The 15020-nt window shown below is 36.8% G+C and overlaps 1 protein-coding gene across 1 annotated transcript; it reads right to left on the bottom strand.

The window, feature by feature from the left end:
- Positions 1 to 108: 108 nt before the first annotated feature.
- On the bottom strand, positions 109 to 14163 carry LOC100749994 (carboxylesterase 1C). Its single transcript, XM_003488103.4, has 4 exons — positions 13972 to 14163; positions 9816 to 10086; positions 2961 to 3070; positions 109 to 1779 (listed from the first exon to the last, which is right to left on the bottom strand). The coding sequence occupies exons 1-4, from the start codon at positions 14137 to 14139 to the stop codon at positions 463 to 465; spliced, it is 1866 nt and encodes a 621-aa protein (XP_003488151.1). The 5' UTR covers positions 14140 to 14163; the 3' UTR covers positions 109 to 462.
- Between the last annotated feature and the right edge of the window lie 857 nt (positions 14164 to 15020).

The following is a 15020-nucleotide window of genomic DNA, read 5'->3' as shown; positions in this document are numbered from 1 at the left end:
TATATATATATATATATATATATATATTTAATCCGTTTAAAATTTGATTTTGTTTCGTAATAAATATTGTTCGAAGCGTACAAATCGTTAGACTGGACAACTTTCTGCGAACAGCACCACTTTGCCTTCTCAACCTTTCTTTAATGTCCTAAGCGTTTTCGTTGTCCTTACGACCAAACTAAATTTATTACGCTTTTACGTAAAATGCTAAACGATGCTCGTGATGCATCGGCGTTTCGCATTTAGGTCTGTTTTTATGCAGCCATCGCGTGCGTTATGAAAACACAAGCCATAATGCGACCGATCGAGCGCAAAATGGAATTAATTGAACGAAGAACAGACTATATTACACGATTCATCTATCAAGAAGATAACACAAACCAGGACGCCCTAAACTCATCAACGTTTGTATGGAAGAGGCTCCATCGTACGCATGCAAAGGAAACCTAAATAATTCATCGACTACAATTCCAAGCACCAGAACATCGTGACAACAGCGAATCCACTTAGAACAACTCCATAAGAAGCTTTCCTCCACGCGGTGGAGTGACTGGTCATGTTGCAACAATTATTCATCGTCTCTTTAAGAATCATCGGATAATATTCGTTCCAGAAAGCCAGCGCTTTGTAATCAATAACATTGGAATCGCTCATATCGAGGTTCCTATCGATGATTAAGATTCCAGGATCTTCTTCGGTGTACGATTCCCATTTAACAATTCCTGGATTGCCATTCTTGGCGAAATTACCCAGCATCCCCATTACTACCTCGGCCATTTTCTTATCGGCGAAATTCCATTGAACAGGGCTGTTAGTCATTTGGGGAAGTCCCCAGAAAAATGGAAGCTCAAACATGTGTGGAACCCCGGCCCATTCAGGCACATCCTTGATGACAGACTGAGTCTTGGACCTGTAGTCAAACCTGTAAACATACGCCAGCTTTTCCTTGGACACCTTACCAGCCAACAGAGTGAGCCCAGCTGCGTATTTCTTCTCCGTTTGCAGATCCAAGTACCTGTCCCGAAGGTTACCTTGATCCTTGCTCGGCGGATGAGGCTTGTAAAAGAACAGCACCGCCTCGGCGACCATTTCTGGTTTCAGTTCGCAGGTACTGTTATCTTCCTGGACCAATGATACAAACTCGTCAGTGATCATCATCTCGAAATTTCTATAAGAAAGCTTTCCATCCAAGTCCCCCTTGTCTAGGGACTCTATATAGGCCAACGCCTGTTCATTATTGGTGTAACCGACGATTAAAGGAACGGAGTTCAAAGTGCCACTGTCTAATATGTCTTTTGGATGCATAGGTAGAAACGGTTCCGTGGAGTTGTTTGTCTCGTAGTCAACGATGGGACCCCAGGTTTCGATAGAGGAAGTTAGATCGACCAAGGCGGTCACGTTTACTCGACGAAGACACTCCATCAGCGCTGACGTTGGTCGTCGATAACAACCAAACGTATCGGTGACGATGTCGACCACTGGTAATTCATTTTGAGGCGAGCCAACCGAGCTCACCGCGTCTCCGCTCATGGCGATGGCTTTGGAGAATTTACCTCTGCTCAGAGGACTCACCAGGTGTAAGCCCACACTTATAGCACCGGAGCTGTGGCCGTAGATCACCACGTTGTATGGAGAACCTCCGAAATGCTGGATCTTCTTCTGGATCCAATCCAGAGACGCTATCTGATCGAACATCCCGTAATTCCCTGGAGCCTCCGAATCCATGGTCGTGAAGAAGCCCAGGATATTGAGACGATACGCCACAGTGACCACCATAATCTGAGGAGAAGATGATCGATTAAATCAGTTAGCGTGTTAGAACTAGAGATTCTAAAGAGTTTTTTCTTTGAGAAATTGAGAGCGAGAGGCAATATTGTTAAACGGATAGGCTAAGAGTTTTCGAAGTTACATGTTCCTTCTTAGAGGGGTTAGGATCGTTTAACTGCGAGAGATTGCAGTCTGTATTTTCTGAACCAGTGTTTTCCCCGTTTTTTTTTTTCTTTTTCTGTTTTTTCGACTTTCTGTAGATCAGATTTTTGAAGAAAAGAAAAGGAGCTTCGAAAGAGAGAGCGAGAGAGTGAGAGTGAGAGAAAGAGAGAGAGAGGTTAGGAATGCGTGGACGTTACGTTACGAATTAACCTATACGATTCATTCTGCTTTGAACAGTATGTTAGATAGGGAAATGTTTATAAGGTAGACTATTAATATTGTCTATATAAGATTTTCTATTATAACGTCGTTTTTACATTGCTTTGTAAGACTATAAATGAATTAGTAGTGGTTAGAAGTTCTTAACGATATAGTTAGATCACACGAGGTCCCTTGTATTACTGTATAATACATCGTTGTACGTTTCTATAACAATTTTTAAGAATCGTTAAACGTGTTCCCTCGATAACGAATTCCCGCGTTAAAATAACATTTTCCGTGGCCGTTGTTTCTGGATTAGCATTTACAGCGTAACCTAACATATGCATCATGGATGAACCCGTTGGCCGGTGCGATTCCAAAGGTCGAATTTACCTTTGTATATCTAAAGCGCACGAAGAAACACCCTAATTTCCTTCGATTTTCTGTCGACTTTTAACATTCACTCGGATTAATTCGCAATCTGCGATTCTTTTCTACAATATGTACAGGATATAAGGTCAGAGCATCGCTTGCCAATCACAAGACGTCCTTCCAATGTAAAAATAATAAAACCTAGGCTTGTTAAAAAATAATATCTGAAAAAAAATTGTAAAAAAGAACACACACACACACACATTTAAATTTTCGTCCCATTTACAACTTAGTTTTCTATCCTTTATTGTTAGATAATTGAAACACCCTGTACATGTAATTTCATAATAATTGTTACATATGTTTATATGGTCATTTTTGAAATCCAGGTTATGTAGCGGATGAAATATTGTAATTTTGGAATTTTTAGAATCTAATATATTTGTTGAGTAACTCACTTTCTGTCTGCTGACGAAAATTGAGGCATTCCATATGGCTGGGGTGCCAGTGTTGAAATCACCACCATGAAACCACACCATCACTGGCCATCCATCGCTTGGTTTGTTCCCTACGAAAATTTAATTCCATATACATAGTATAGCATATTTACACCGTGATATGATTTAATTATTTAAATGATAACGATCAACGATAATGATTCGTATTTTGAAACTTCTGTATAATTTCAAATTAAAAGAACTTAATACGTTTCCCATTCAATTATTTTTTTTATCATAGACCATAGTTATTTTTATTGTTTGCTATTTTTTAAGGCAGAATTAAAGTAGGGAGTAGAGGAAGCAACAAATGTTAAAAATTTGATTAACGTCATTTTTTGGCTGGAATTCGAGCAGTTACTGAGGCTGCATTCGTAAATTCCAAAGATCGCAAAGAACACGTGCGTTCTCGCAAGTATGCATCCGGTCAAACCGGTGAATCGATCGCGACAAAATTTGCATACCATCATTCTTCGCCGCTGATGAGTACTGAACGCCTCGGAATAACCAAATTCCCAAAAATGAAAAACACTGATATTATTATTACTATTATCGTCATCATCACCATCATTGTAAATTCAAAACTTAAAAAATCTTAGTAAAAGTATAAATGTTTGGAGATGCAAGGAATTCAATGATTAGACAATAAAATGAACAATAAATTTACGTAAAATACATATGTATACGGTAATAATGTTAGGGGTATGATTGAACGTATTAAAAGTCTCCTTACTGAATTAATTAATAAAGATTCGATGAATATTGAAATACCCTACGTAATGCTTAAAGAACAAATCATTGAACAAATTCATATCTTATAGATAATTTTGCTCTTCTAATTGAGAATTATGATAAATTTCCTAAATCAATACACCTTAGACTCTAAACGAACGATCCAGAAATTCCAGAAGAGTTCCTGTATTATTTAATACCAATATCCATAATGCATTTAATAATTATAAAATTAAATTATATTAAGTTGCTTAAATTAATTAAAGGCATATAAAAAGATTAACTATAATAACTATAAAAATAAATTATAATAGATCTCCTATATCAATATATTCCATATCAAAGAATTATCTGTCTCAATATCGATAACTTCCAAATATCCAGGGAAAATAGCCACAATTCACGAATAACTACGAAGTCCATTTAAATGTTATTCAGCGGAAAAGTTACAAAAACCTCCATGAAAAGGTTGGATCAAAAGCACTAAGACCATCTGGTCTGGGTTACCGTTTGAATAATTAATTTCGGTGATTTCTTTCGAGGGGCTATGTAACGTGTAGCGTGTGGCCGGTTTTTGAAGCGTGCCAAGGTCGAGGAAAATTCAGGCCATTGCTCGGCAGGATGCTTTAGATGGCGCGATAAGCGTAAGCAGACGATAGAAGCATATAGGTTCGGTAACCGGAAGTTCGGCCTGGTCTTCGTTATCGGTACCTTCTGTCATGGCGTCTGAACCATCCAAAAATAACCATTCACGGGGATACGGAAGTGCCACAACGATTCATTAAACGACTATCGTGATTGCACACGGCACGAATCTTTTCCAAGTTCGTATGTGGTTGATTAGTTCAAATAGAAGAATTGATTTCTGGTTTTTGACGCGTTTGAAACAGGTCAGGATAAGAGGGATGCTTCGTAAAGCTGCATCTGGAACCAGTTTAGTTGATCATCAAATTTTCACGTATGAAATGTTAGAGATGAGGTGAGTATAATAAAGTTTGAAGATACTAAAAACACTTGTGTACTTTCATTAAGTTTGGCATATTTTATGAATCTACATCTGAAACTAGTTTGTTTACTAGAGGTTAGGTGCACTAATAAGAGGAATAGTAAGATTTGAAAAGATTGTATTGTAAAACATTTACATACATTAAGTTTGGATTTGATTAAAAATGTATTAGTTGATTTAAGCAAATTTGTTCATTAAACTTTGATGTACTAAATGTCAGGACTATGTGAAGTAATAAAAAATGCAGCAAGGTTTGAAGATATGATATTACAAATATTTTTATAAGTACATCAAATTTGTTAAAAGGTTAAGCATAAAGGATGACAAATGGGGTGAAAGAAGAAATAAAATCTATGATCAAACTAGAGATATTGAACTGTGAACTGTCTTTATTGAATGAAAAAATGCAATATAAGAAATTAAAATGTTCAATTTATCGAATTACAACTATATAGTTGTCTTTAAGCTTAAGGAGAACCTAGGAGATTCAATAAGTTCATTATATAAGTCAGGTTTAAAAATAAAGACAAGTTATATCATAGATACTTATTACAAACCTTTTTATCTATGAAGTTTAATCAAGTAGTTAAACATACTAGGGACCTTCAAGTGCTATCTAATCATACATAAAACCAAACCTACCCTTAATATAATGTTTCATCTAAAAAGTTCGTTAAAAGGTCTCAGTAGAGAGGAACTAATAAATAAAATTTAACCAAGGTTATACTTAAAAAGTTGCCTACAGTTCTTTAATGTATAAAAAGCTTTATTTTCCTAAGATACCTGAGACAAACTTTCTTCAAGAAAATGCTTAAAAATCTTAATGACAATCAAGCAAAGAATGACAATTGGGGAGATTTGAGGATGGTGGTGGGGCAAGGGGTAGCCAGGACGGAGGTGGTTTCGTGACCGGCCTCAGCAGTATCTTAACATCTCGACTAACCCTAAAAGATCGCGTGCCACGACGTGCACCAGTTACTGTTACTCTTGCTCCTTGCTGTTTCTATATCGACCGGGGTTGACTTTGCGGGATCGACACGATTTCCCGATTCGCCGGCTGTCCCCTATCCTATTTTTTCCCTTTTCGAGTCGACCACCGTGACACGCGTACCTTGCACGCGTTCATTTCTTTTTAAACTTTCTACAAGGTGATTCGAAACTTTTACGATATCCCTGCTATTTCCGGTCTATATGATAGTCGAAGTGGATGTTATATTTCAATAGAGATTTTTTCTTCGCTGGTTTTTATGCAAATTGATACGTTTATAAATCTAATAAAACAAATGGAATCTAAAAGGGAGATCTATTTCGTCCTACTTTGGATATTTTCTATATTTCTCCATACTATGTGTATTTTGCGCGTTTTTAAATTTTCTATAAATGCATGAAAATCCAAATATAATATTATTACCTCTTGTGTATAAAATATTTGAAAAGAAATATACCTAAAAAGAAATAAATGCTCTATTCGACTGCATTCCTTGAAATTAAGGACGAAGGGTTGTATCATCCCGTTGCTTAAAACCATTTTTGTCCATGTGGTCCCAATTTATTTTTGGTTAGGAGATGCAATCGTTTTAGGTTATAATCACGTGGTTCCATAATGTTTTTTTGAGACGATCGCCATATTGAATACTACAATCACCTCTGAATCCACAAGTTAATATTTTAGATCGATTATATACTATGCGATTGTAGATTTTAGTATTTTATAAAAGCTCCCAGGAGAACGAAATATTTTAGGAAATTTCAGAACTTAATAAGCAAATATTCATTGAGATCGTTCGACTCGTCCTGTATAGTATCATGTAACCCGGAACTGACCATAAGACAGATCTTCAGATAGATGGCAATTTCTTCTGTTGCAAGAAAACGGTTGTACATTTCATTCTGTTAATCTGAATTCACCTTTTCATGGAGCCATGAATTTTCCACGTTTTTCACAATAATTCACACTGCTATGAACCTGAAATTGTTTTCTAACATTATCTTTGCCCATCTCAGAATTTTCAAAGTAATCAGCCCTAGAGATCTAGACAGGATTTAATACGTTTCTAACCTCTCCATCTCGTCCATAGAAAGAATGAAATATTTTGCAAATTGGCAATAATTGCTATCATAAACCTGTCCTGTATGATTGATCGGTTTCATTTATCGTTTCACATACGTGTTTCTCTTCCATTAACTATCTTGCATACCAATCTCCGAATCCTTGTTTTCTCTACTACGTTATATAATCTTGTCCTTATCTTTTCGATATTGTGACTATTTTCATTTTTTTATTTTTTTTTTTTTTTAAATGCTTCATGAAAATTTCATGGCGCAACTATGTAAGCTAGAAAGAGGCCACAAGCAACGTCCTCGACCTATATCGAACATTTATAAAATTGGCGACATGGTAATCAATCTCATGACTAGAGGTTTATCAAGGGTTTTCCTCAACTAAAATTATAGCGTTCACGTTTTCCATCCTAATAGCCGCTTGTTTTACCAGTGTATTAGGCTAATCTCGATAATCGTTGCGCAAGAAGCGTGTAATTTGTCATCTAGACTGTAATCTATACCAAGTAGGTATCATTGAAATCAGAAACATAACCTCCATCTGTATCGCGCTTAATCCTCTATACTTGTTGAAATCTTAAGTCCTGAAAAAGAAATTACACAAGTTTTCCAACTGGTTAAACGGAGAGGTCTGGCAATTACGCGGTTTCGCGACTTTTCTCAATTTTCAGTATTCTGGACTCTAACCTCTTTTTACGGAACAAGGAAAAAATTTAAAGAATTTCATTTCCTTTCACTTTAGTCCGCTTAACGTTCGAAATTTATCAAAAGGGTTAGATTAGATTTTGTTCAGGTTTGAGGTTAGTTCGGTGTGCTTCTTTTCAGGGTTACATTGGGCTTAGGTCTGCTAACCTTTCTAACGATGAAAATAATTTAACCTTCGATCGTTCGGACAGAAATTATCACGATAATTGACTTATTTCCAATTTTTATTTATAATTGATTAATTTTCTATCTCACGTGACAAAGATGACTGACAATTTTTACAATACTGCTACTAATACTAGTTTAAAGGAAAAATCTCTTCCTATGCGTATTGGCATAGCGTCTCTTGATCGACGCTAAAAGGAGAGGTTAGGTTACAGGACAAACCTTGGGAAATCTTTTCTTCCTTTCGCGATTTACGAGCGCTATGATGCACGAGACATCCGAAATTAGCTGAAAATGATGCTCGTAATGCCGCTATTATCCTAGTCCTTAACCGACATCCTGAAACTACCAAATTTACGTACCATTGACACGCAGCTGCCCGCATTTATTGTCAATCGAGAAATTGCTCGATAAGTCAGAGCCTATGTTCTACGTAAAAATATATAGACTGTTTTACATAAAATATATAAGCAAAAATTGCAGCAATTATTCGATCAATATATTGTGAATTATGAGTAGACACGTATATATTTTCTGAACGAGTTGTAGACCTATATTGGTGAATAGATAGAGTTAGGAATGGGGGTAATGGTGACCTTGAATATTGACAAGCTGATTTTCAGCAGGTCATACATGAACTATAAAACATTTATAAAGACTCCACACCAAGTTTTCGATATCTTCGCTCTGCTTTCTTCAATTAAAAACCTTTGAACTTTAAAACTTGGAAACTCTTCCTGGTAATCGTAAACTGATTTTTTCAACATTTTGTAAATTAAATAGAAAGTAAATCCCAAATAACGTTCGACGGTTTTCGTAATTTGTGAACAAAAATTTCTTCAGCTTGCTAATAGAGAAATTACTTTTTGCAGAGAGTCTATACACCATAGTATACACGGTGGAGGAAAATTAAGTCGTCAAAGTGCAACTCCGCAATTGAAGCATTTTGAAAAACGTCGCAGAAAGCTATTTGCCAATCAGCATCTAACCTGAAAGCACATAAGCTCGAACAAGTAGGTAGTTTACACGAGTCTAATTTCCTTACTGTACAACTGAAACTGTAGAACGGCTCTTTAAACGAAACTATCGGCGTGCATACAGCGTTATTAATCGTTCACGCGTTGCTTAAAAAAGAAACAAAACGAGGAAAAAGAAGCTAAACCTCGTCGATACACGACGACGTTCTAATCGTGGGTTTTTTTTTCATGACGAGATAACCATCGAGTCACACCACCTCGTTACACGATATGTCGTCAAAGACGAAGAAACGAGCCACTGATCATCGTCGTTCGCGTGTTAGCAAAAAAGTTCACCTTTTGTTCCTACGAGAGCAAACGATTCACGTGTCGAGTATCGAAAGTTTCATCAGTTCCAACTGGAATTACCGATTACGTTATTTGTGTTTAGTAACGGGATCTTAGATATTTCGAATCTGCGTCGCTTTTGAACAACTTTTGCTTTTTTCTCGAGAGAAACAGAAATATCGTAATTAAAAATGCCACTGCTGGATATAATTCGTTACAGTTTCGATATGATGAATAGAATATTCATTTATCGAGTCGTTGCTACTTTCGAAATCCTGACACGCTTCAAAGTTTCGAGCGGGCGCGTATGTATGACAAAAAATTTGGAGCTTAAAACTCTCGATAGATCTTGAGAGAGTCTCGTACGAGTGTTTCTAAATTTAGACGTTTTCCCATTTTAATTCGTTTTTGTCTCGCTTTCTAATTTTAACTTTCCATGTCCTTGGAAGAAAAGGAACTGGAAAGCAGGAAAAAGATTCAATTTATTTTTATATCTTACTCTCTAACATCTTTAAAATTGTCTTCGCACGTTTTAATTCATTTTTATGCTGCCTTTTTGTTAATTTTCCTGTCATTAAAAAATGTAATTACAAAGTGCAGAAAACGTGTCTTCCACGTTTCATATGTTTTTATATATCTGTCTTCTCTCGTATTAACTTTTCTCTACCTTTAAAGGAATTAATTGCGAACTGCAGACAAATCTGTCTCCCACGTTTCGTTTCGTTTTCTAGCTGTTCGTCTCGTATTCATTTTTCTATCCTCGAGAAGATTAAAAAAAAAAAAAAAAACGGATAAATGAAAAACAAATTCTCGCATTACCGATCCGGTCATAATTTTACTTACCGTCTGGGGAAAAGATGTTCAAGTACAAACAATCCTCGCTAACTCCAGGATCGGGTTGCTCAACCGGTAGCAATCTTTTGTAGTGTTGTTCGTGAAGTTTCGGCTTGTCGGTCATTTGTTGACAGGACGGTGCAAATTTTGTTGCGTTTCGCACGCCGCTCCACGATGGTAGGGGGTCGGTAACAGGCGCAGCAAAACGTAATTTCCCCAACGGTGGCTGGGCATAAGGAATTCCCAGATATTCTACCACCTTTATCGAATTTACAGTGACCTGTAAAGTAGAAGAAAGACGATCGTCCTATAATTGTTTGCTCACGGATAAAAGTGGATACTCGAAAGGTCTTAAGAATTAGCTAGCTCATCGTTATTTTATGTTTGCAGGTTAAATATTGGAAAATTTGCAAAGTAAATTTGCAAAGCTAGAAAGATCATGGAGACCAGGGAAATAAAAACGAAATTATGAAAATTGAAAACTTAAGATACTACTATGTCTCGTTGCTGGAGCTGGAATAGTGAAATTTGTTGAAGATTAAAAGAAGATTAAAAAAAAAGGTGGAAGGATCGCAAAAATGTAGACATCAGGAAAATTAGGAAAATTATGGTATCATAGTGTTGAACGTTTCTGCCTTAAATTTCATCTTGTTACGCATATTACAAAATTTAATACAAAATTTAAGCGCAACGTAGAAATTGAAAAAATGAAAAAAGAAAAAGGAATAGAAAGATACGAGAATTGGAAAGTGGACAAATTAAAATGTACCGCTACGTAGAATCCTCGCTTCGATCGATATTTTCTGGCAAAAGGAATATTCCAGATATTACACTCTCAATGTCAAATAATTTTATCGTAAATGTGGACGGAATTTCGTGTTATTCACTGGCATTACGATTTCTGAGGAAAACGTCTAATCGACGGCGTCATTTCTCGATGAAACACGAATTTACGTGTGACAAATTACTCTTCCACGTACAGCCAGGTATAGTAATCAAAAATTGGCTGGGCCCGAATCATAGTTTCGAAACTCATGAGGTTTCATTATTAGCATTAGGTTCCAGTACAACGTAACGCTGGTACATTTTTTTTTCATGGACAATTAAAGTTACATTACTCATATTTCACCTAACTTCTCGTGATTTTCATCTAACTACGCTGCCACATTTTATCGCGTGAAGAAAAATGGCAGGGAACGGAACTTTTTAAAGAGAATCCTTTCCTCGCTTTAATCTCGATGTTTCGCTTGTAAAAATACCAACGTAATTCCACTTACTATGCCATAGCTTCTCCTATTATAACTTTTTCCACGCAGAATACTTTCTTTTGCATATAGAAATTGTTTTACGTTTCAAATTAATAAATGGCGAGTTTAGAAATTGAAATTGAGTATTGCCAGAATGTCGGACATAGTCAAAGATAAATGAAGGATATTCGAAACGCGATGCTTTTTACGCTACTCGATGGATAAAACAGTTTTCCACGTTTTTAAATCAAAATTCATAAAAATGTAAACTCGCGTAAATATCCGCGGTCTAATAATAATTTTTACATTTAGTTCGATCGAATACAACAAACAATTTCGCCTGATCTTTCGCAATTGTAAATTTGATGGTAAATTTCGCTTTTAGATTAACAAAGAAAAATGTGGGACACTAATTGGAATATCCGATTACCGGAAACAACTACCAGTTTCCAAGAAGAACATGAAAAAACATGATTATGCATGAGAGCCAGGTACGTGCGGTAAGTTCTTTGAACTTTTTGTTAAAATTCCGTGGTTGCAAGAATTTCGCGAGAACGAAGAGAAAAAGGAGAGAGAAAAAAAGAGAAAAAATGCTAGCGGTATAGTATTAAAATTCATAAATGTTGGCCCAGTTTATACATTCATCGCGCATATTATCTGCATATACTTAACTGTAACAATTGAAAGTTACAGTGCTTGCATGTTATTGTTCGTCACACGTTTAAAATGTCAAATATTTATTCAGAGGCAGCTTTGAGGTTAGGTTCAACGTTTACATACGGGACAGTGATATATTCGTTTCTGCCACTGTATTTCTTTCTGCTTATGCAAGAAAACGATATTACTAGAGAAAAATGTAACGATAGTACGAGGACAAGCAAACGAGGATCATCCGAACGTGTACCCAGATAACGTTGCACCACTTTGCCATTCTGTAATTTTATGTAACAAAGGAAGTACGAACACAGAGTGAAGATCTCGCTTGAAGTTGCCTCTAAAGATCTTGATCATTTGTCAAATACTCGTAGGCGAAAAAAAAAAGTTAAATTTACTATTTTTTAGGCCTAATTTTTCCAGGATTCCAGGATTGCTCTTCTTGTATCAATTCTACGTTTTCTTCAATTCTATGTGTATAATTTTACATGTATTCTACACTTGTCTATATGTACAATTCCATGTCACTGTTTTATAAAATTATAAAATGAAAGAGAAAGTGAAAGGAAGATGAGAAATCAAAATAGCATTAAAATTAATAACAGCAAAGACAAATAAAATTCAATCAGGACATTTTCAATGCTTGAAAATACCAGCAATGACGTAACTTACTTGTTACGAAACTGAGACTAAAAAGCGAAAGGATAGGAGATCTGGAAATAAAAGAATTATTTTGTTCGAACGACGAGTTGAGAAATTCGAATGTGAAAGGGCCAAAGGGGCGACAAATCGCCTCTATGCGATCTAACAGGTTAAACTTCCGCATCGCAAAGAGCGAATGCCCGAAAACCGCCTCACAATAAAACTTTCCGTTTGATTGCCTAGCAACCTGCGAAACACGTCGACTCGATTCATTCGCATTATATATATTTTTCGTCTAAATTGTGTGTCTATGTGTAGAACTAAGTTAAGAAACGACGATAAAAATGTTGAATTTTCTCTTACAATTAATTTAAAGCTATCACTTTATACGTTGATACCGAGAAGATTTTGAAGAAAATAGCCCAAGGTATTTTTAAAGCGTACAAATATTTGGTACATTTATAATGTATCAAATATGTTGTAATAATAAATTGTAATAATAAAATTCCATCAAACATACTTCTCTATTATATATTATATATATTTGTCTTCTTTATTCTATTGGATAAACGACACATTCTAGACACACTTTTGCTACCATTTTACAAAATTGATCAACTCACCTACCTGTCTCTACCTTCTCCATTTTCTTAGATCAAAAACCCTAGACGTACAATGGCTCAAGAAAATATTCGAATATTCCTAGAAACTTCTTAGGTATACGTTATACGAAGCATTTTGTATATATATAGCTATATTTTGTATATATAATAGTATATATATATATCTATAGCTACGAGCAACGACGATTGTGATTATATCGGTGAAACTTGAGACGGATCTGAAAACGTATCTAGAAGTCACGAGACGTTCGTTGCAAACATACACCTCGCAAAGGTCGCCAAAGGATCTGAACGGTCAATTATTCGCTATACTAATAGCCGTGATATTTAGCGAGCCCACTCGTGCCTCTAATTGCTTGCTTAAGACGAGGTATTATCTCGTACCAATGTTTCATCAAACGTATCTTTCCAATAAATAACTTGCTGTAACTTGTCTGAGTGAAAGACATTTTAAGAAACGCTTTCGATCCATTTCCAATTTCCAATTTCAAAAATGCCCCGGTAACGCCTTAAAGTCGCCCCTTAAGATGTCGTAACGTTCGTCGAAATTTTCCATGGTTAACGTTCGAATTATCTGGTTGGCAACTAAGTGATTGCGGACTTTGTCATTAGGTGGTATTGACAAAAGCCGCAATCACTTAATTACCAACCCAATACCTTGAAGAGCCGGTGTACGGTAACGTTGCTAGCGAGTACGTTAAATTATCTGTATGAGCGTACATCGATGGCCAGAAGAAAGTTGAAAGAGCGATAAAACGAAGCTGAAACGCTGTAATTTTGCAAAGGTTGAATTACGATTGACAAGAAAATTTCAAACGCGTAACATGATCCCGTGCCTGGGAACAGACGAGTGTTTGGTATACGCGAAAAACGTCTCGCGCGGATTTTTCTATTTTCCATGCCAGAAATATACAAAAAAACGTAAGAAACAAGTATCAACTTGAAACTTTCTTTCGACCATCGCTACTATGTCTAAATGACGATAAAATCGTGTCGCACCTCCTTGCCAGCTACCGATCCTTGGCCTGAGATCCTGACGATTGGCTGTTCTCGACCTAGACCCTGTCTAACCGGGATCCTCTGGCCCACGATTTGGCAATTGGCGACCGGTAAGACGGCGAAGAGTCGCGGCAACAACGCGAAAAGCAACCACGCGGAACACTTCATTCTGCAGACTGATTTGCCACGGAAAGAATCAGTGGCTCGACTCTGGGGTCTCGGTTCAACCCTCGCGTGACTTCAATCGGCCACCCTCGACCAGTTTCTCCTCCTAAGGCTGTTTCGAGACCTGCGCGCTTTCACCTGCGGCTTTCTTGCGTCGTTCAAAGTCTCCTGGTAGCCATGGTGTGCGACCTTTATGGTCAACGTGTTTGGTGTTTCACGTTCGAGTCGTCGAAGGACAACGTCGCTTCGATTTTGCTTATAGGAATTTTTCTCTATCTCTCGCCTCTGTTGTCTGTTGCTGGATGTCCTATCTCTATGTGACGGGCATGTGACGACCACGTAACGGCGTCAAAATTTACAGATAGAATTGGTGTTTTAATTCTACGAAATATCGCTTAGCTTTCGTTGTATAATTGAACGATTTACGAGGTTTATTATTCTATGTAGCGACAGGTTTTCACGATTGGGGGCAAAATGTAATAAAGTCTGTGTAACGATAAACGCAGACATTCGACGAGCAACAGCAGTAAACTGACTGCCACCGCTCTCATTCTCCGTCGTCTATATTTTTCTATTTCTATTTCCGTCCAGTTTCTGTTATAGTTTGCGTTCGGAAAAAATCGAGAAGAAAAAGGGAACCTGCTTCTGTCGGTTTGTCCTTAGCATCGTGAAGAAGATCTTTTACGATGGGACCGGGAATTTTGTCAAATTTATGGGAAATTCGAAGCCACGAAAATAAATAAAATATTCGAAGCAGGCTGCTCGTAATAATTGTCAACGAACCTCTGTCTAAATTTTATTTCTTCAGTCGCGTCCACCGAGGCATACATTTGCATAAAAATCCGCGGTATACTCGTTATAACGGTCGCAAGACTTCGATTCGT

Source organism: Bombus impatiens, unplaced genomic scaffold (genome assembly GCF_000188095.3).
Source record: "Bombus impatiens unplaced genomic scaffold, BIMP_2.2 scf_0217, whole genome shotgun sequence".
NCBI classification, from domain to species: Eukaryota; Metazoa; Arthropoda; class Insecta; order Hymenoptera; family Apidae; genus Bombus; species Bombus impatiens.
Note: the sequence above shows the minus strand (reverse complement) of the source record. Positions and strands in the feature narration are given on the sequence as shown.

Coding starts and splice junctions, on each gene's coding strand:
- LOC100749994 (XM_003488103.4), bottom strand. CDS start 14,139: ATGAAGTGTTCCGCGTGGTTGCTTTTCGCGTTGTTGCCGCGACTCTTC. Junction 3,071..9,815: donor GAACATCTTTTCCCCAGACG/GTAAGTAAAATT, acceptor AAATTTTCGTAG/GGAACAAACCAAGCGATGGA. Junction 1,780..2,960: donor TTTTCGTCAGCAGACAGAAA/GTGAGTTACTCA, acceptor TCTTCTCCTCAG/ATTATGGTGGTCACTGTGGC.